The 22,952-nt window shown below is 39.4% G+C and overlaps 1 protein-coding gene across 2 annotated transcripts in view; it reads right to left on the reverse strand.

Moving 5' to 3' along the window:
• Positions 1-1,037: 1,037 nt before the first annotated feature.
• Positions 1,038-22,952, reverse strand: part of ANXA3 (annexin A3) — a 54,034-nt gene continuing 32,119 nt past the window's right edge. For both annotated transcript variants that reach the window (XM_030313621.1, XM_030313620.2), the window contains exons 6-13: positions 22,388-22,478; positions 18,448-18,527; positions 15,293-15,349; positions 14,793-14,886; positions 12,811-12,906; positions 11,825-11,883; positions 9,653-9,775; positions 1,038-1,604 (exon numbers count right to left, since the gene is read on the reverse strand). In XM_030313621.1, the coding sequence (XP_030169481.1) occupies positions 1,545-1,604; positions 9,653-9,775; positions 11,825-11,883; positions 12,811-12,906; positions 14,793-14,886; positions 15,293-15,349; positions 18,448-18,527; positions 22,388-22,478 (660 nt within the window). In that variant the 3' untranslated portion in view covers positions 1,038-1,544. The remainder of the gene's footprint in view (positions 1,605-9,652; positions 9,776-11,824; positions 11,884-12,810; positions 12,907-14,792; positions 14,887-15,292; positions 15,350-18,447; positions 18,528-22,387; positions 22,479-22,952) is intronic.

A 22,952-nucleotide genomic window follows, 5' to 3' on the forward strand; every position in this document is an offset into this window, starting at 1 on the left:
CTCTCTTCTTCTTCTTTACTGGTGGAGTTTGTAACCTTCGATAGGCTGAATTACTGATCCAGCCTCCATACCACTTCCGTTTCTTACACAATGTTATTTCCCTCAATACAACGTGGTACGTTTGGGTTGTGATTATATGCACTCGCCACTCTCCCTGAACAGATTTTAAGGTCCTTGGCGAAAGGAAATGAGTCTCAGTCCCCTTGGTGCATCCAATACCTACTTAGCACAGAGCTTGGCACGTGGTAGATAAACCGAAGTCTGTTGAAGAACGCTGCAATGCTGTCATGGTCGTTTTGATGTTGCTTGGTAATAATAGTAACTTGGTAATTGAGCACTTAACCATAGGGCTAAGTGCTTCAAAGGCATTATCTTTCTTAATCTTTTAAACACCCTATGAGAAAGGTAGGTGCTATAATTATCACCATTTTACAGATGAGAAAACTTCGGTTTAGCAGGGTTTAGAAGTTTTCAGGGTCACAGAACTAGTAAGCGGTAGGGCAGGAAGTCAAAACTGGCAGGTGTGCCTGACTCTAAATCTTTGTGCTTTTTTCCTGCATGCAGTCTGGAAATCCCAGAACAAGAAATAATTTGCTCTCCTTCTGAAAGTTCTCAGAATGTTTGCCAGTGGAATGCATTGATTAAAAGCTCTGGATTCACACATCCCTATTTTTAGTTCTCATACATTTATCATTTCTATTCAAGTCCAGACTGATAACTCCAACTGGAAAGTTTTACCTCATATATTTCATATTAGTCAAGGTATTTGATATTAGGTCCCTTTCAAAGATAACATGAAGGATTTTCTTTAAATGCATAGTTTTGCCAACTTATTTTAGAGGAAAAGAAACTTTAAAGAATTGATTCTACATAGCCATTCTGGGAAAGTAGTATTTAGCATGAAACACCCACAATTCATGCTTGCCATTTTGACAGGAAGTGGTTAGATTAATAGTTCAGCAGATGTTTTCCGGGGGCTGAAATAACTTATCATGCACTGCCACTCCTATAGCTTGATCACAACTAGAAAGAGCAGGCCAGGATTACATTCATTTTATTCCTTTCTTAAAGCTAAATGCGATTAATAAGGTAATACATAAAGTAAAGTAGCAATAGCTTTTATAACAAAAATGCATTTTAAAATATCATTAATTGTTAGCGACCAGCAAGACAATGTTGGTACGGGCTAAAAGACAGACAAATTACCTTTAACAAAGGCAACAGCTTTTATTAATGCTGCTTACACATTCAATGTGTTAGAATTCTGCAAAGGTTCTCACTTCCTAAGCTGAAATATAATTTATGTTGTATTAGTAGATCCTTAATACTACTTAAAAATTTCATTTATGAATTCCTACATGATGCTGAGATGCTCTACTAGAATCACTTTTTGTCGCTATTATGGAACGATGGAAGTGTCTGTTAGGAAAACAGGTTGCTGTTTACACTTGCTTGGGGTTTTCAAAACTCTGAGAAAGGAGTAAGCAGAGCTGTTGGAAAGGCCTGTTGTGGGAGCAGCAGCCTTCGGAGATTGCGTTCTTCACTCAGTCATCTCTTCCACAGATCTTCAAGAGCGTGATTTCATAGTTTCCAGAAGTATCCGACTGTAAGGAACAGGACCGATGGAGAGAAGGACAGATATAGCATAAATAATGAGGGGACCAAAACGAATGAAACCCCACAGTCCTGGGTGATTCAGTGGGGTGAGACTCATGACTTGTCCCATTTTGTGAAATGCATCTGTAATTCTGTTATTCGTTCATACCTGAGTGTGATTATGTTCCAGCCTAGCATCTTCTTTACAATATATAATGTTTAAATTCTTCCTGATTCATGGCAGTTAAATTTCAATTTGGATTTGAAAAATAAGATTGCATCAATTATGTAATATTACATAATATTACGTTTCTAACAAAACTTTATTTTTTTTTATTTTTTTTATTTAAAAAAAAAATTTTTTTTTCAACGTTTATTTACTTTTGGGACAGAGAGAGACAGAGCATGAATGGGCGAGGGGCAGAGAGAGAGGGAGACACAGAATCGGAAACAGGCTCCAGGCTCCGAGCCATCAGCCCAGAGCCCGACGCGGGGCTCGAACTCACGGACCGCGAGATCGTGACCTGGCTGAAGTCGGATGCTTAACCGACTGCGCCACCCAGGCGCCCCCCTAACAAAACTTTAAAATGATAATCTTAATAACATATTAATATTCATCAAACACTTGCTCTTGGAAGGGTTAACTACTTTAACCTTATAACCCTTATGACTCTATGCAGTAGGTAGCCTAAGTATGTCCATTTAATAGACAGACAAAATGAGAAAAACAGAGGTTAGGAAATCATATAGAGACTAATGAACAGGTAGGGCCTGGCCCCTTAACACCATACTACATTGCCTGACATTCCCAAAGTGCATGCTTCTCAGTTCCTTTCCCCTAGGCTAGCTGAAAAAGATCTTTGTTTAGACAGACAACATGTGAGATTCAGGCTTGTGTACAAAGATGCCATGTTTGCTAGGCAAAACAGGTAAAACTTTTGCATAGCATTGGAGGTAAAACTTGGCTTTTAATCTAGACTGTTTAAAATCCTCACATTATTCTCATTTTATTCAAGGCAACTCAAACAGTGAGCACTTCTTACACTCAAGTTTCACACCAGGATAAATATTAGAGTAAGCAGTAATGCAAAAGACACAATGAAGAAAGGTTATTTAGAGGTTATGTGTTGCTTTCACAATGAGACACAATAGGCGTTAATATACATTCTCTTATTTTATATAGACTGTAGTTCTTCCTCTGTTGGGCTTTCCAAGTTTTGCTCTGCCAGATGTAATAATCTCTGGAACTGCAGATAAACCAACAGTGCTCTCACTGGGTATTAAAACAGCTCCCTTTACCATCTCCAACCAAGTTGTAAACAATTATTAGCGGTTCTATCAGTTAGACAAGAAAATACATCCAAGTAGTTAGAGGTGCCTCGGTGGCTCAGACGGGTAAGTGTCTGACATCGGCTCAGGCCACGGTCTTACAGTTCATGGGTTTGGGCCCCGCGTCGGGCTCTGTGCTGACAGCGCAGAGCCTGGAGCCTGCTTCAGATTCTGTGTCTTCCTCCCTCTCTGCCCCTCCCCTGCATGCACTCTGTCTCTCACTCTCTCTCTCTGTCTCAAAAATAAATAAACATTAAAAAAAATTTAAGAAAAAGAAAATACGTCCAAGTAGCTTAACATAAAATGCAGATCCATTCTCAGTACTAAACAAATGTTCATCCTTTCTTCTACCTCTATACCTTTATGTCTTCTAGTAAAATGGCTATTCTAGAAATTTTACAACCACAAAAAAGTTCATGTATTTTCAAAGCCTTTGAACATAATGTATGTCTTCCTAATTAGGACATATTAATTGCTCTTAAGAAGTCAAATGTCTGTGTTGGTGTATTTTAACAGTGGTACCACTGATGCTTTCTTCTCCCAACTTTGATCCCATCTTTTATTCTCTACGTTTCATCCATCCTGCCAATTATTTCTTTGCAGTGGTTTTTATGTTATTCCTTTTTCCATTCTGACCATGACAAATCTGCTTTAGGCTCCCATCTCTTGTCACCAGTTTCCTTGGCTCTAGATTCATCAACTGTATTCTCCCACTGTTAATTCTTACTGTTCTCAATTCTCAGCTTTTTTCTCTTTTATGTTTCTTCTCTTCTATACTCTTACCTATATTTTCTCCTTAGAGGATTTTCATTCACGTCCAGCTATTCAGTAACATAACTGATTCTGAAAATGTATCTCATACCACTAGCTCCTGACGTGACAATTCCACTTCCATGTTTCGAAGACATCTCTGACTCAACACGTATAAAACCAAACTCATGAACTTCTCCCCCATTCCCAAAAAAGAAAAGTAAAAAAACAAAAACAAACAAACAAACACACCTAAAGCCTGACCTTTGTGCAGGGAATGGCATCACTATCTGTTCGCAAGTTAGAAACCTGGAAGTCATCCTTGACATCTTTTCTTTGTTGTTCCTTCTACCAAGGTAACACAACAAGTCCCCTAAGTTTTAATTCCTAAATATCTTTTGAGCCTTTGCTCTTTGATCTCTTTGCATTATTACTTTGCAATCCCCAGTTGTAGCAGCTCCAATATGACTAATAAAAGAACTCAACACCCCCAAATCTCTTCCTTCTTCTCTCCAATGCATTGTCTGTGATCACAGGCATCTTTTCAAAATGTACTTCTGATCATGACACTATGCACTTAAGTGGAAAACTCTTCAAGGTTCTTGGGCTCAAGACAAAATCTTCAAAGGTTGACAAATGGTCCTGGGTGATCTGGTCCCTTCAGCCTTATTTCTCATTATGTTTCTTTACCATGAGGTCTTTCCCCTTGTAATTCCTTTTCCTTTTGTTGAAATGCTTTACTGATTCTCCAACCCCACAACCTTTGTCTACTCATTTTTATGTTTTTTTATTTTTATTTTTTAACATTTATTTATTTTTGAGATAGAGACAAAGCGTGAATGGGGGAGGGTCAGGGAGAGGGAGACACAGAATCTGAAACAGGCTCCAGGCTCTGAGCTGTCCGCACAGAGCCTGACGTGGGGCTCAAACTCACGGACCACGAGATCATGACCTGAGCCGAAGTCGGCCGCTTAACCGACTGAGCCACCCAGGCGCCCCTGTCTACTCATTTTTAGAACTCAATCATAACTTCTTCATGGAAGCTTTTCCTATCCCTATCCTATGGTCTGACAGCACTGTATCTCTTTCCTTTACATTTAACATAGTTGTAACTTTACATTTATTTGTAATTCCATAAGGACGGGGAAACTTTTTTTTTCTTTGCTTGTAATTGTAACTCTGAACCAGGTACATAATATGCATTTAGTAAATATCTCTAGTGGATGAATGAAATACAAATTCTGTGACCTCAAAACTCTCTTTCGTCTGAATTCATCTTGCCAGTTGGATTTTGTTTTTCAGTATTCCCCAAGGTAGATCCCCTCATCAATCAAGTGCCTTACTGCTTCTGTCCCTCCTACTCCTAACCATACATACATTTCTAGAGCATTCACCTGAGTCCCTGTTGAGCAGCATAGCACCTGGCCCACAAGAGGCACTCAACACAAGCTTATTAAACCTCAAAGGTAGGCTCAAGACCCACTTCCCCAAGAAACATTCCCTATCTAACCCCAAACTTCTCTACTCTGAATTCCTGTGTTGCTCTCCTCTGTACCACAGTATTTAATTTAATTGTATGTTGTTTCATAGTATATTCTTCTAATTATCTTACTTATGTTCACCTCAAATCTCCACATAGATTATGCGTTGAGGATGGCTACTATGATTTCCATTAAAGACATTGGAATTGTACTATTTATTAAATAGCTACTTAGTTTGTTGCTCAGTGACATCTTATTAATGTAATTTTATCCAAATTTTGTATTAATGTCTTACTACTAAGTAATGAGAGGGACACATTTGTGTTTCCTACTCTCTCTCTCTCTCCTCCTCTCCCCCACCAATCACCAACACCAGAAAGGTGTAGTGAGCAGAAAAATGAGCAGAAAAATGTCCAAACTATAGGCAGAAGGAAGAGGAGGCAGAACCAAAAGTCGAGTGACATGCAAAATGGAACTCTAGCTCTTGAATTATAGAAATTTAAACATCAAAAAAATCCTATGTGTCAGTATTGAAAATGTAATGAGATTACTTAATAGTAAATAATGTTATACTTAATAGTATACTTAATAACACATTTTCTTTTGTTTGTCATTTTTGCAATGTGATTTGTGCTTCTGAAGTTTTATTTAAAAATTCTTTCCTTGCTCCTGGGTCACAAAGGTAACTCTTGTATTTTCTTGGATTAACTTTCTAATTTTATATTTTATCTTTGGGTTTTTAGTTCATCTGCCGTTTACCAATGATACGGGGTTGGGCAGGATCCAGTTTTATTTTTCACTGTAGAATTGACCAGATTTCCCAATACATTTTTACTAAATTATCTGTCCCTTCCCTACTGATTTATGGTGTTCCCTCTATCCTATGAGTTTCCACAAACAATTGAATTTGTCTCTAAGGTCTCCATTCTGTTCCATTGCTTAATTTGTCTGTTCTTACTCCAAAACTACACTTAAAACAATAATGGCTTTGTACCATGTCAGTCTCTAATAGGACTAGCCCTTTCCCTATCTTTACTCTTATTTTTTTTTAAGTTTATTTATTTATTTTTGCGAGAGAGAACACAAGCAGGGGAGGAGCAGAGAGACAGAGGGAAACACAGAATCAGAAGCAGGTTCCAGGCTCTCAGCTCTCAGCGTAGAGCCCAACGTGGGGCTTGAACCCATGAACTGTGAGATCATGACCTGAGCCAAAGTGGGATGCTTAACTGACTGAGTCACCCAGGTGCCCCTTTACTCTTATTCAAGGTTGATTAATCATGAATCTTTATTCCTTCACATAAATATTAGAGTAAGTTAACCAAGTTCCTCAAAGAAATCTAGCTGGAATATTGATTGAAATTGCATTTGATTTATATGGCTTACTTTGAGGAATTACTGACATCTTTACAATATCCTATCATATTACTCAAGTGATATGAACCAGCTCTCCATTTACTGACATATTTTATGCTCTTTAGAACAGTCTTAAAGTTTTCTCCATAGAGTTATATAGTTTTTGTTTCTATTATGAATGGTAGCTTAATTCTGATTATACAGTCTAAGAAGGACTATTAATTTTTACAGGTTGATCTTTAACTGGCAACACTGTGGAATTTTTATTACTGATAATAATTTATAATTCCTGTTGATTTTTTCTAGAAAGATGATTGTATCTACTGAAAATAACGGAAGCTTCAACACTTCCCTTTGAATCTTTACACGTATTTTTTTCTTCCTTTCCAATACTGTCCAGGACCCCTAGTCCTCTGTAAGATAGCATTAAGGTATATTAATGATAGTAGTAGCATGGTGTGTATTAGTATGTAGGGAATATTATTGTTCTGATCCTTATCTTAAAGGAATTGCATCTAAAGTTTCTCCACCGAGTATAAATATGTATTTGTTATAATATGTTGGTATGTAAGCTTTATCAATTTAAGGAGGTTTGCTTCTATTCTTAATTTGGTAAATGTTTTTATCATAAATAGGTATTGGCCCTTTTCAAAAGCTTTTTCTGAAAATATTGAAATAATTATATAATTATCTTTTATATGTGTGCAATGTGGGCAATCATATTAATTTTCTGATGTTGAGCCATTCTTTCATTCCTGGATTAAACCTCACTTGATTTTGATGCGTTTTTTTTTTTTTTTTTTTTTTTTTTTTGATAAACTGATACATTCGGGGGAGCCTGGGTGGCTCAGTTGGTTAAGCGTCCCACTTCAGGTCAGGTCATGATCTTGCAGTTTGTGAGTTCGAGCCCCGCGTCGGGCTCTGTGCTGACAGCTCAGAGCCTGCAGTCTGCTTCAGATTCTATGTCTCCCCCTCTTTCTGCCCCTCCCCTGCTCACGCTCTGACTCTCTCTGTCTTTCAATAATAAATAAACGTTAAAAAAAAAATTAAACTGATACATTCAGTCAATATTTTACTCTTTGCTATCTATGTTCATAAGCGACATGAATTTGTAATTTTCTTTATCCTGTATCTTTGGAATCAAGATTATACGAAATTCATAAAATGAATTAGGAAGCTTTCACTTTTCCCGTTTTCTGGTACAACTTGTATAAGATTTGTTCTTTGAAAGTTTGGTGAAGTTCACCTGTGAGTCTATCCGAGCCTGGGATTTTGGGGGAGGTAGGTCTTTGGTCTCCTTTGTAATTTGTTTTATACTTATTGATTATTGAAATAGTTTAATTAAGCTCTCTATTTTTTTCCCTGATCCAACACAACATTTCATTTAAAAAAATGTACCTTAGGTGATAGAAATGAAGAAACTTATGTAATTTTAAATTACAAACTGAATTCTTTAGCCAGGGATTTTTCTTTTCTATCAAGGCAGGCATAGTTTAGATATTTCCTAATATAATAAGCCTCAATTAGCCAGACTACTGCGGGAGGGAGAACTAATGGTTAATTTAATTTTCCATTAAATTGCTGAGGGTGAACTGAAGGCCTTCTTTATGTTTCAACCTTGTTACTGGCAATCTTTATAAAATGTATGAGTCTACTTTTCTGCCTTAGTAAGTACAATATGGTTAACATTATTAAATCTTCCTGTGTTGATTGAAACTATTGTGATGTGTCAGAATCGATTCAAATTGCATTGAGTGTGAACTGATGAAATCTGTGCTAAGCCCCAGGCACAGTCTGAGAGGTGCCTTGTTGAATAAGTTCCTCAATTTCCACTTCAGCATGCAGCACCTTCTGCAAAGGTTTAGTGTAAAAACAAAAGCTCTGGCTGAAAGAAAAATAGGATTCGTTTTGGTGAGTGAATCGAGTTGACTACATGATGTGCAAAGGGAAGTGCACTGGTAACATTTACCAAGATTACGAATGTATTTACATCTGCCTCAGCAATCCTACTGGCGTATGGGACTGTATCCCTTAGATACACTTGCACCATTATGAAATTGGGCATGCATAGCACAACATCATTCAATTGTTTGTAACAGCAAGAAACTGGAAACATCTATTGATATGGTGGGTGCAAATACATAAGCAATGGAATGATGTGCAGTTGTTAAAAAGAAAGAGAAAACTTCCTATAAACTGAAATGAAAAGAGTTCCACAGTGCAGAACCATGCTCTCTATATTTTGAGTAAAACAAGAGGAGATTTAACTATGCCACACACCTGAAACTAACGGGACATTGTATGCCAACTATACTTCCATTAAAAATAGGAACTTTAAAACATGTATTTTTATATCCTTCTATTGTCATAAAGAAAAATTTAAATAAATAAGACTATAAATAAATAAGAATACAATATAAAATATAGGTAACTTATTTGCATATATAATCCAAAGAAGAAGAACAATTAATGGCCACTAAACCTAAAAGAAAATGTTGAGTGTCTGTTATGTGCCTGGGATTTTGGAGCTGAAAAATAATCACTATCTTTGGGAGACATTTTGTTATCACTATTATTTATATATTTATTTATTTGTTCACTCATTTGTTTATTTATGCCATCACTATTAAAAATTTTTTTTTCAATTCCTCAAGTTGTAAACTTTATTTATTTTTATTTTTTTAATATAATTTGTTGTCAAATTGGCTAACATAGTGTGTACAGTGTGCTTTTGGTTTTGGGGGTAGATTCCTGTGGTTCATCACTTACATACAACACCCAGTGCTCATTTAACATTTATTCATTTTTGAGAGAGAGACAGAGCGTGAGTGGGGGAGGGGCAGAGAGAGGGAGACACAGAATCTGGAGCAGACTCCAGGCTCAGGGCTGTCAGCACAGAGCCCCATGCGGGGCTTGAACTCACAAGCCATGAGATCATGACCTGAGCCGAAGTTGGACACTCAACCAACTGAGCCACCCAGGCGCTCCTATGCTATCACTATTTTAAACTCGGAAAACACATTCATGCATTGACAGGGAGTAAGAAAACTGAGTCACATATCTCTATGTTTACAGAGTATACAGGAAAGAAGATGAGTAGAAAAAGGCAATATGTGTTTTACTACTTTCAAGGGGAGACTTACTTTAATTGCTGAATATAGGGAATACCCATAATGCTTCTTAAACTCTGCTCGAATGTCCAAAAGGTCAATTTCCGATCTGGAAACCATTATTCGGTTCAGAGTAAACTCATCAGTTCCAACACCCTGTTAAGAAATACAGGTGTCCACAATACAAATCTCACTGGCCGCAAAACAATAGATAGATCTATACTTACAGGAAATAGATAATGCTGCACAAAATATTCAACCACAGTGACTCTTCTCCACTCATTTGTCATCAAACTTTATCATTCATATATTCAAGAAATATTTATTGAGCATTTACTCTGTGCCATCACCATGCCAAATGTCAAAAAACAAAAACGAGATACCTTTTCTAAGCTTTCAATTTTGTAAAGGATACGGGCAAGAAAACAAGCCATTACAATACAATCCAACATATGGGAAATATTGGGTACTATGGGAGCATATGTAAGGAGAGCCTAAAATAGATCAAGAATTAGGAAAAGTCTGTCTGAGAAAGTGGTATTTGAGCTGGGACCTAAATAATCAGCCAGATGAAAAGAAGGTAGGGCTCACATAGAGAGGGGGAAATGTTCCAAGAGAGGAGACAGCATGCATGAAGGTTCAGGCCAAGAAAGAATGCCACATTCAAGGATGCATAAATAATGGGGAAGAATCAATCATAGCAAGAAATGTGTCTGAAAAGGCTGGACCTTGTAAACCACGAAATGAAATTCTGACTTTACCCCAAATGTGGAGAACAACTGCAATCTGTTGAACATGACAGTGTTGAGAGCAGATCAGATATGTGTTTCAGGAAATCCCTTTGACAGCAGCATGCAGATGGGATTGCAGGGCAAGAGTGGGATACATAGAACAGAATGCGACTACAAGCTTTGGGACCCATCCAGGGGTGACTGTGTAACAAGAAGAGAGCTCATGATGGTCTGACCTAGAATAATGGTGGTAGGAATGGAGAAAATGTGTAGATTTAAGGGGTGCTTACAAGGGTAGATTGACAAAATTTAGGGATGTATCATTTGGGGAAAATGAAGGAGGGAGAAAAGTGTAAAATTTCTTGCTGAGCAGTTAGGTGGATATTGACACTATTCATTTCTTCATTCATTCAACAAAGTTACTGAACATCTACTATATATCAGACATTGCTCCATGTACTGTGCATACGGTAGTGAACAGCACAGATTATATCTCTATTTGCATGGAGTTTACATTCTAATGGATGGAGATGGACGGTAAAGAAAATTAACATGTTTATGTAAATAGTAGTAAGAATTACCTAATGGAGTGTGACTGAAAGGAAGCAAACTGACCTGTTTAGTCAGGAAAGATCTCTCTCAGGAGGTGACCTGAAAGGTGAGAAGGAGCCAGCCAGAGGTAGATCTGGAGAAGGTACATTCCAGGGAGAGAGGGCAACAAACTCAAAGACTCTGATGGGGGAAGACATTTGGCATAGTCAAGGACAGAAAGAAGGCCAAGGTGGCTGAGGCATGGGGGACAAAGATGGGGTGAATGGTATAACTTCAGAAAGTAGGGCAAGGCTAGTTCCTGTTGGGGCTATCCACTGAGGTGACAGAACACAGGACAGGAAGCACCTTTGGGTGGGGGGTGAGGTGAGGGACTTGGCGTGTTCACTCTGAACATAACTTTGAAGGCACATGTGGACCTTTATAGGAAATTTCCAGTGAAGACCCTGAAGTAAGCATCTTCTAAAGTTCCAGGCTCATTGCAAAGGTCTGAAGATAGAAAAGAGCAAGAAAAACGCCTGTACTCAGAGACTTCACTATCTATCAGTGGTAAATAGACAAGGAAACCCAGGGTTTCTATGGCACGAAAGGCTACTGACTCAGCTTGGTTTAGTTTAAGAAAGGCAGTTTGAGAGGCCACTGGATCTAATGGGTCAGGCTTGAGGCTTGGTGTTCTGAAACAACTTTTACTGCCTGCATATACTGTGAAGTGGAGGAAATGATTTAGTCAACACGTCACTGTACCTGTCTCTACAATGATTAGGATACTCTCTATCTACCTATGAGACAAATTAGTAGACAATTTAGTTACAAAAGAGAACTCATCAAAGGAGAAAAGAAACATGAAATTCCATCAATATTATGCAATACTTTTCATATTCTTCTTGAGGGAGAATAAGAATGTATATGAAATTTCCAGACGAACCTTTAAAGCTTGATGTAGTCTTTCAGCTAAAAAGGCAGGCATACTTCTGGCACAACGGACTGTTATAAAAAGCAAAGTAATGTTCAGTTTCATCTACTGGAAATTGAGTTAATCTATGGTAATATATTTTTTAAAAAGATTCTTTGAGTAACCATACCACTCTACCCCCTCGTCACCACTGGCTTTTATTGAGAATGAAGAGGGGAATGCTTCACCTGGATTTCAAAGGCTTATCACGTCATATTTGCACAGAACGTTAGCACAGTAATTACCTTTAGTCATGAGGAAAATAAAATTACCTGCCAGAGAAACTCCCACAGCAGCCGACTCATCTCCAACTCCCAGACACAGCAACACCTACGCTTACACCGCTAACTCCCTAGGGCGTACCTTTGCTCTGCTTCTAGCATCTTTCACTGCTGATAAATAACAATGAGGCAGAGACCTCATTGAGAAGACCCATCCACTTATGTAACAGTGTTTTGCGTCTGCTCCTTAATTCACATGTCTCTAGGAACAGATTTGGTCTGTGACTGACCTTCTGTTCGATACTCCTGGTTGGCATGGCCAAGAGGGAGAAGACCTATAGCTCTGACCGGGGCTCAGTTTTGGGAAGCCATTGATATCTTCCAAAAATAACCAAATATGATGAATCACTAAATTGGCTTAGTTGCTCAGTCTTTCAACAAGCCCCAATAAAAATGGCAATATAAATGTAATATTTTCATCTTTCAGGGAGTTTACAACCCAAGTGTGGTGACAAACCAATACAAAATTAAAAGACAAAGTAAAACCTAAAAAGACAACTGCTTCATGCATCCATTTAACAATATTTGTTGAGCATATCGTGTGTACCATGGACTGTGCTAGGGGATATGGGAGCATAAAGATGCATCACTCAGGATTCCTACAGGAAAGGAGCTAATCTTCACATCAATTTAAAACAAGTGCAAAGTAACTCAGTTTCCAAACACTCAAGGGCTTACCTATGGCCAGCAGTAAGTCTTCAAAATGCCCAGATAATTCTCCTTTTATGCTGTCCTCAATGTCCTTCTGGCTAATATTTCTATATTCATCAAATGCTAGAAAGCAGCACCATAAAAATATTTAAAGCATCCCAGTTGACCACACTCGAATATATTCTGGTTTTTTTATTTGATATGCAGCAAATCAAGTTGTTAAATGTCAAACTCAAAAACTCCTTCTTCAAACCATCAAAACTTGAACATGGAAGTTTTTGTTGTTTCTTTTAAAAAAAATCATCTGCAGTTGGGGCGCCTGGGTGGCTCAGTCGGTTAAGCGTCCCACTTCAGCTCAGGTCATGAACTCACGGTCCATGAGTTCTAGCCTCATGTCGGGCTCTGTACTGACAGCTCAGAGCCTAGAGCCTGCTTCAAATTCTGTGTCCACCCCCCCCCCCGCCCCTCCCCACTCGTGTTCTGTCTCTCTCTGTCTCTCAAAAATAAATAAATGTTGGGGCGCCTGGGTGGCTCAGTCGGTTAAGCGGCCGACTTCGGCTCAGGTCATGATCTCACAGTCCGTGAGTTCGAGCCCCGCATCGGGCTCTGTGCTGACCGCTCAGAGCCTGGAGCCTGTTTCAGATTCTGTGTCTCCCTCTCTCTCTGACCCTCCCCCGTTCATGCTGTGTCTCTCTCTGTCTCAAAAATAAATAAACGTTAAAAAAATAAATAAATAAATGTTAACAAAAAAATTAAAAAAGAATCATCTGCAATAAAACCTAAACTTCATTGGCCATTTTCTTCAATGATCTCATTCTGTCTTCTCTCCTCCCCCTTCCCAGGCTGATGGAATTTAAAATCACCTGAAAGGTTAAGTGAAAAATGATTTATCTAGGGCAATGGGCTACTTTTAAATTATAGCAGCACCTGGGAACAACAGTGTGGTCATTAGTCAAATATGTTTTATCTGCTAATGAAATCTTAATTATGAAGATTTCTTTCTGCTGAGTAAGTCATCCCCAAAGGCAGCATGGCCTACTCACACTTACCAGAAGGCATTCAGATTTCTTGATCCGTTTTTGCCCCAAAGCAAAACCCACACATATGTCCCTAAGTATGTAGGCATACTTTGTAAGCCAAGTAAATTTTGAAAAAAAAATTTTGGAGAGAAATCTAGGATTGTTTAGTTTTTATGTTTCAAATAAAGATATTAATAAAGGAACTATAATATACTATTACCATTATTTTATAAAATAAGTGAAATTTTAATGCCAAAATTAAGGAAGGGCAATTTCTGAATTAAAAAGTCACGGTAATATCCTTATGCTTCCTCATTTTTCCATGAACTCAGCATAAGCCTAGTCATGTGCTGTGGTTGCTCTATTGACTGACACCTGGGAGCCACACTCAGCTATTCACAGCGAATGGAGTTCTGGGCTTCTGGGTGCTGTTGCTTCCAGGTGGTTCAGGGAGATACATGAATGAGGAGGTGGGTGCTTAGCAGTTCCATGTAATAGTTGGTCTAAGCAAAAAAACTATGCTCCCCTTTCCCCAATTTGCTTTATATCAGAAAGAGCTGAATATTCATTCTCATTAATGCATTAAGATACCCTCACCCACAATGCCTGGTTTTTCTGGAAAGTGGCTAACTAGGGAAGTGGCTAATTGGGTTGGAAGCATTGCCTCAGCTTCTTGAATACCACTAGAATACTCCTCTCACCCCAGAGGGCTCCCCCTTTCTTTCTCCTTGCCATCTTCTCCCATATTTTTCCTGTCACTCACTAGGTGATGTACTCAACCTGGAGGGGAAGACAAGAGCAGTGTCAGTTGTGTCTTGAGTTGGAACACAGCTCCCCCATGTTTTTTTTTTTTTTTCCTGAAGTGTTTATACATGCAAATGGAATAGACTTTGCTATTTTTAACTTCATTTTACATAATTTTGTATATTAAGCCAAAAAACATTTGCAAATACAACACAAAGCAAAAAGGATTGTAATGTGAGTGCATACTCAGTTTCAGTTGAGGAAAACTCCTTAAACACAGGATCTCGGTGAATTTATCTTCATCTGTACCCCATCTGTTCTCCCCAGCATTATAGAGAATCTATTGGATAAAAAGGAAGACCTAGAATGTTATTATGGACACAATCTCTCTCTCTCTCTCTCTCTCTCTCTCTCTCTCTCTCTCTCTCCCTCCTCCTCCTCCTCCTCCTCAGGGGGTATGGAATGACAAGAGGAGGTCCTTGGTTGTAGAGTTCAGGGAGATAATCTCTTTTCTAAGTCTCTCACCGTTCCACTGTTAGCAAACTAGGAATCTAAGAGGGTGGCTGGAGCCAGAAGAATAATACCCACCACTGGGGAAGGTAGAGGGCTAGGGTGGGTGATGCCCAGCCTTCAGGCTTCTCCTTCAGAGAGGACAGGAGAGGACAGCCAGTGATGCCAAATGAATGAAAAGGCAGTCAAGGGGGAAAAAAGGTTACAGGAGATGTTTTCTTTGCTCTATTACTGACCTGGGCATCCTTTTTGGCCAGCTGCTCATCCACTTTTAGACTTTCATCTCTTCTGCCCTAAACAGGGAAGATGCAAACAAAGGTAATCCTCTTAAATAAAGAAGACTCTTAGACTCGGTATTCCAACCAACAGGATGTTTTAGAGATTTTTTTCTCCAGCAGAGGCCAGGAAACACAGAGGAATCAGGCACTCGGGGCTCCCGTTGTGGCTCTGCTACTCATCAGCCATGATATTTGTAGCAAATCACACAATTTTCTGAGCCTCATTTTCCTCTTCTGAAAACTCAAAGATCTTAAGGGAATGAAAACACAAGCCACAGACTGGGAAAAATATTTACAAACACACATCTAGTACAGGACTTACATCCAGAAAACATAAAGAGCTCTAGACACTCACATAAAATAATGAAAACCTACTTTTAAAATGGGCAAGAGATCTGCCCAGATATCAGAAATACAGTTGGCAAGAAAGCACATGAAAAGATGCTCAATATCATAGGCCATTAGGGAATAGAAAATAAAAAAATAAATGAGATACCACTACATACCTATTGGAAAATGGCTAAAATCCAAAACACTGACAACACCAAAGGATTTGGAACAACAGGAACTGTCATTCCTTGCTTGTGGGAATGCAAATCGATACAGCCACTTTGACAGTCTGGACACGTCTCACAAAACCAATCACACTTTAACCATAATCCAGCCACTGTGCTCCTTGACACTGACCAAATTGAAGTCCACACAAAAACCTGTACGTGGATGTTTGCAGAAGTTTCTATACCTAATTGCCCAAACTTGGAAGAAACCAAGATGCCCTTCAACGGGTGAAACAAACTGTCATATATACACACAATGGAACAGTATTCGGCGATAAAAAGGAAAAGACTCATCAAGCCATGAAAGACACTTAGCATATTACTAAATGTAAGAAGTCAGTCTGAAGAGACAACATACTGTGTGGTTCCCATCATATGTCATGCTGGAAAAGGCAAAACAATAGAGACAGTAAAAACCAGTGTTAGCCAGGGTTTTGAAGGGAGGAGGAGAAGGATGAAGAGCTGGAGTGTAGGAATTTTAGGGCAGTAAAACTATTCTGTGTGATACTGTAATGGTTGATACATGACATCATCCATTTGTCCAAACCCATGAGTGAATCTTAATGTCCACTATGGACTCTAGTTAATAATAACAATAATAATAATAATGTAGCAGTATTCAATCACAATTATAATATACTACACCATGCAAGATATTAATAGGGGAAACTGTGAGGGGCATAAGGGAACTCTGTACTTTCTGCTCCATTTTTCTGGAAGTCTAACATTTCTCTGAAAAATAAAGTCTATTAAAAAGACAAAACCCTTGAACTCTAACACTGAGGGCTCTCTGGCTAAGTGCATGTGTGCTTGTGCACAGAAACTCAGCACACTACAGAAAGAGGGGAGATAGGAAAGAGGATTGCCGGAATTATTTTGAGAATTGTAGGTGAATGGCATGTTTCGCCATAATATTTTTAAAGCACATTTATTGCCATTTGCAGACATTAGATCCTTGTGTGTTTGTCTGATTTCCACGTGGTTTCTTTCATTTTCCTTTTCAGTGCTGCTGCCACTCCGCTGTTAGTTTGCCTTTTTATTCCGTTTCATTGCGCACTCCGCTCCAGGAAAAAAAAATTGCTGACTATCGGGGCATCTGGTTGAGTTTGTGACTCTTGACTTCGGCTCAGATCATGATCTCAGCTCGTGAGTTCAAGCCCTGCATCAGGCTCTGCGCTGACAGTGCAGAGCCTGCTTGGGATTCTCTCTCTCTCTGCCCCTCCTCTGCTCTCTTTCTTGCTCTCTCAAAATAAATAAATAAACTTAAAAAAAAATGCTATCAACGGTACTACTGCTAATAAGCCACCGCCACCACGTCTCGATCACTTTTTAGGTGCTATGTACTTTACACACAGGCGCTCTCTCTCTTTATCTTCACAACACCCCCTGAGGTTGGTACTCTTGTTATTTTAGTTTTACAGATGTGAAAACAGAAGTTTTAAGGCTTAAAGTAACTTGTCTAAATAAAGCTACTAGGCGGCTGAGGAGCGTGAGAGTCCAGGGCAGTTTGAGTCTAAACACCTGGCCTGAAGTCCTACTCTGCAATTGCCTCCTGTGGAGGTTGTGTGTTCCTGTGCGTGCACAAATGCGTGTGCGCTCTTGCACACAAACCTGTGCGAGTGCATGTTTACAGCAATGCCTCATCAGTTTGGCTTTGTCAGGTCGACCTTTAAGGTTTTCACCATTGGAAGTAACTGAAACCATAATTGGGATAAACTGTTTCTTGTGGCATAATGCCTCACTTCGACAAGTACTATTTCTACCCTCAGGCTGAGACCAGCGTTGGGACTTCGTCACACGTAAAGAGCTGTGTAAATCAGCCGAAAGGGGCCAGTGAGGTATGGCTTAAATTACCTCCTCTCATGTACACATATGTGGTTATATCTCACCCTTGACCTTACCACCTTTATTATGAAGTCATGAGCCTCCTAAGAAGAGAGAGCTAGATGTGGCCTCATTTGGTCACACGCTGACGAATGGTTTAGCAACTCTTCCAAAGGCGGCAAACAAAGTTGCAGCAATCGTGTTTTTGTTTTTGTTTTCACAAGTCTTTTTTTAAGACTTTAAAAAAAATCTTTAATTTTTTAAAATTTATTTTTGAGAGAGAGAGACAGAGCACAAGTGGGGGAGGGGCAGAGAGAGAAGGATACACAGAATCCAAAGCAGGTTCCAGGCTCTGAGCTGTCAGCACAGAGCCCAACGTGGGGCTCAAACCCACGAACTGTGAGATCATTACCTGAGCCAAAGTCGGAGGCTTCACCAACTGAGCCACCCAGGCAACCCATTGCAAGTCTTTTTGTTTGTTTGTTTTTAATCCAGAGGCTGATATACCCATTTCTGAAGAAAATTTTTCTGTGTCATGCTTCCTACTTAATTTAAATACCAACAAAAGAAATAAATATTCTTTGGAGTTCAGAAATGAAAATGTAAAACGAATGTATTATTTCATAAGGAGAATTGCAATCTCATTGTCTTAGTTTGGTTATTTTTAAACTCCCTAGAAATTATCATTAAGCATGCAGCTTATCGGGCAGTTAAGAAAAAATAAAAACTTACATCTGCCAAAGTCAATAGAGCTTTCCGGAAATCTCCAGATGTTTCCGAACTAATGTCATCTCCAAGACTCTTCTTATATACTGAAACCAAATAAGAATAAATTAAGCCTTGACAAACTGAAAAACATTACAAAACAGAGAAAAGCTTAAATGTCAACCTTGGCAAGGCGTGAGTACCTGATAAAATAAATCTTACCTCTTTTTTTTCATCTTGCTGGTTCTCTTCTGATACGGACACGTTCTTCTCATAACTATTACCATGTTGTGTGTGGTGGCAGATGTGTAAGAACAGAAAGAATTGCCTTTTTGGGTCAAATCATGGTCCATTTTATCTGACAGTGGCATTAAAATATGGATAATGGAAAAGCTAGTGTGGGCAAGCTGCTAGTTTGCCCTCCAATTACTATTTCCTTCTTCTTCAGTACTAGAACATGGACCTTGAACAGGACATAATTCACACAACTTAAAGACTACATTCTCAGCTCTCCTTTTAGCCCATTGAATCTTCTCTTAGGGAGTGAGCTATACAGAAAAAGAGTCAAAGACAGTACAACAACAGAGAAGTGGAAAGACCCTAAGGAATAAGGCACAAAACAGAAGTCAAGAAAAACCATAAACCATGCAGCAAATAAAAGCCTACGTAGACAAACACCATGTGGTAAGGGGAGAGAAGTTACTTGGTGCTCTCGAGAACAGTAGAAGCAGAAAGGGAAAAGAGTTACTGTACCAGAAACATTAGCACAGGGAGCAATGAATGCCTGATATTGAGGAAGGGACAAGAGGGCTGAGTCTCCAGGTTAATGCTGTGTCCTGAATCTCATCTCCGTAAAGCTTAGCTACACATGATTAAGACTGTTTTCTTCTTTTACTTCTTATGTATCATGAATCCCTATTAATCAAGGTAACCTAAATGCTGTCCCATTCCTTATAGCCTTAGAGAGCTTATCTCACAGAGATATAGGGGCCTCTGATAACTTTGAACTACTACCACAGTTCATACCTGCAAAACAACAATCCTAAAAGCTAGAACTTTCACTTGGCTCTTAAGACGACAATCTCAATCTTGAGGATATTCATTCAATGCATATTTGAATTTATTCCCCATTGTTCTGGCCACTGGAGGTACAGCAGTGAACAAAACCAGACAAAGTTCCTGCCCTCATAGAGCTTATGTCTTAGGGTTGTTTGTACATAGACGCTGGACCCCAGAAATCCATCAAGTGGCAAGTCAACTCATGGAGTAGTAACTCTTCTAAGAAATACCCAGAAGTAACAAGTCACCTTGGGATACAGTCTCTGGCTCCGATGACTTTTTTATATGCAAATCTCATTGAACTCAGAGAACCAAATATTTTAAACACCTACAATGTACCTGTTTGTGGCTATTATTAAGCAATTATCTCATCTACTCCAAATTCAACCTTCTATACCTTACTTTGTGGAGCTGGGATTGGGACACTGCAAATTATACTTCTCTTGTGTACCCCTCTCCCCTGCCCCAACTCCCTGTTAGGTCCACCACTGGGGAAGGGGGTGGGTAGAGGGAGACTGGAAGGCAGGGGAGAGCAGAACAGGTTAGTCGTTTGCTACTCATGTCAGTGCAAACCAGTGAAGGTCTTTAATCCTGGCAGCAGCGGTTGGCTCCAGGGGCCTAGAAAAAGTCACTTAGCATGGAGGGTGCCAGCTCCAGCCAGATGCAGCCCTTTTGCAGAGATCGGAACTCTGGTTCCTTAAATCTCTCCACTGAGCCCCTGAGGCACCAACATTGGCCAGGTGATACCCCTCCCCTGAGCTTCTAGTTTCTGAAAACTCCAACTTCTTTCCCTTGTTGTTCCAGCCCTGGGGTTTGTTTATACCTCTGTGTCATCCCTGTGTTCCCTTTTAGCTTTTTCAGTCCTCCAAAAAAAGTGTTTAAACAATTCTCTATGTTAAATTCTGTTAAAATGCCTAGTGCTGATTCCGTTTGAATGGAGCCCTTATGAGCACATGAATAAAACAGTCACTTACCTATCATTAAGCTAAGTGAAGGTATTAACGTTCTGAGAATTTCTCAAAGTGACCTATCTGACACCCATCTAAGAGCCAGTATATCCCTTCTCTGGACTTCTACTGCAGAACCTCTCTGATACAGAAACATAGAAACTGTGGCTCCCTTGGGGTACTTGGAGGGGACTACAGGGGGCTGTTGTATAATACAGAATTTGGGCTGGTCTTTGTTCCGGTTCCTAGCTGGTAACTTTTAAATCCTTGGAATTTCCCAAATAATAGGAATGTCTGTTATTCGTGGCAGGTGCCCACGAACCACAGCTGAATTTATGCTAACAAGACAACTCAGGGTAGGGGCTGGTCCCACCAGAAAGACCAACCATGTGATTTAGAAGGGTTGGGGCTTTGAGCCACATGATGTCAGCCTGACCTGCAGTGAAAGGAGGGGGACTGGAGATGGAGTTCAATCGTGTGGCCAGTTATGCAACCAGTCATGCCTATGTAATGAATCCTTAATAAAAGCTGGATACCAAAGATCCAAGGAGTTTCCCTGGTTGGTAATTACATATCGATGTGCCGGGAAGGAGATACATCCAGAGAACACGGAAGCTTTGTGTTTGGGACCCTCTCAGACGTCTCCTCTGAATGTCTTCACTTGGCTGATCCTCATTTCTACTCTTTCAAGTAGAATTATAATTGTAAGTACAACTGACCCGTGAACAAAATGGGTGTGAGCTGCACAGTCCACCTATATGTGGGTGTTTTCAAAAAATGCAGTACAATTTTGTGAATGTATTTTTTCTTCCTTACGATTTCCCTTTTTTGTTTGTTTCAATGTTTATTCATTTTTGAGAGCGAGAGAGAAAATGTGAGCAGGGGAGGGGCAGAGACAGAGGGGGACAGAGGATCTGAAGTGGGCTCTGCGCTGACAGCAGTAAGCCCAAGGGGGGGCTCAAATTCACGAACCATGAGATCATGACCTGAGCCAAATTCGGACGCTCAACCTCCTGAGCTTCCCATATGCCTCTCCTTGTGATTTTCTTAAAACCATTTTCTTAACTCCAGCTTACTTTATTATAAGAACACAGTATATAATACATATAACATACAAAGTATGTGTTAATTGACTGTTTATGTTACCAGTAAGGCTTCTGGTCAACAGCAGGCTACTAGCAGTTAGGTTTTGAGGGAGTCAAAAGTTATACATGGATTTTGAACTGTGCTGGGGGTCGGTGCCCCTAACCCTCACGTTGTTCAGGGGTTGACTGTATAATGCTTTCTTAAGTTCTGTGAGTCATTTTAGTGAGCTATTGAACCCGAGGAAGTAGTGAGAACCCCTAAATGTGTAGCCATTTGGTCAGAAGGGCACGCGGCCTGGGAGCACTGAGCTTGTGGCTGGTGTCTGAAGTGAGGGTAGCCCTGTGGGGGCTGTGCTTTAACTTGTGTAGTCATGCTAACCCTGGGTAGTCTGTCAGAATTAACCCTTGGTAGTCTGTGTCACAGCTGACAGACTATTAGGACTTTAGCTAATTATACTGAATCCACATCCTCAACACATTCTCTAAATGGTTCGTCTCATTTTCCACACCAAAAATCATGAGGCTAATCTGAGCGGTTTTTAATATATAATATTAATATACCATGATTTGATGAATCTTACATTGATGAAAATAGTTGGTTCAATAAATAGTGATTGCCAAGGGCAAAATCCCCTATAGCTGTAATGTTATAAATGAGAAATGTCAATGCCATTGTTATGCAGCAGTTTCTAGCTTGGGTCATATTCAAAATTTCTCTGAAAATCCACATTTAGCCCATTTTAGAATGTATCCTCCTTTTTATGTCTTGCCTTCCCCAAATGCCTTGCGAAGAACAGGGTGGTGGGTGTCTGGGAAAAGCAACATTGGCTCATATGTGTGTGGACAGTGGGAAAAGTAAGCAGAAAATAAGACTACCTGTATAGTAGGCTTGGGAGATCTCCTTCATCTGCCTGCTTGTTCTGGTGGTGAGGATTTCAATCAATGCATGTTCGCTTGTTCCGACACCCTAAAAAGAAAAAAGAAATCTATTTTTAGAATACTTAAAACACTTAATTTCATGCATTTCAGGCTTGATATCTTGTTTTATACAGATGAAAAGAAGTTTTAGTAAATCCACATAAGGTTGCATATTGCTATAGTTTTCTAATTTTTCCACATACTTTAGTACAAAAATAACACAAATCATCTAAACTGACACCCACATTTTCAAGAAAATGTCCTACTCTAGTGTAAAGAATAAATTGAGTAATTGCAGAAAGAAATAGCACAAAGGGAAAAGCCTATGCCATTCAAGATCAGAAGTGAGCATTTGAACACACCATTATGTTTATTAAGGGCTCTGCAATTCTTTTGAGTGGGTTCATCCTTCTACCATTGCATTAGATGGTCAGCAGGTATCATCTTCATACAGGGAGATTTTTAAAGGCTCAGTAATGTGTGTCATGGGCCTAGTTGACTTGGGGACTAGTTACCCTGAGCC

This window comes from Lynx canadensis, chromosome B1 (genome assembly GCF_007474595.2).
Source record: "Lynx canadensis isolate LIC74 chromosome B1, mLynCan4.pri.v2, whole genome shotgun sequence".
Taxonomy (NCBI): Eukaryota; Metazoa; Chordata; class Mammalia; order Carnivora; family Felidae; genus Lynx; species Lynx canadensis.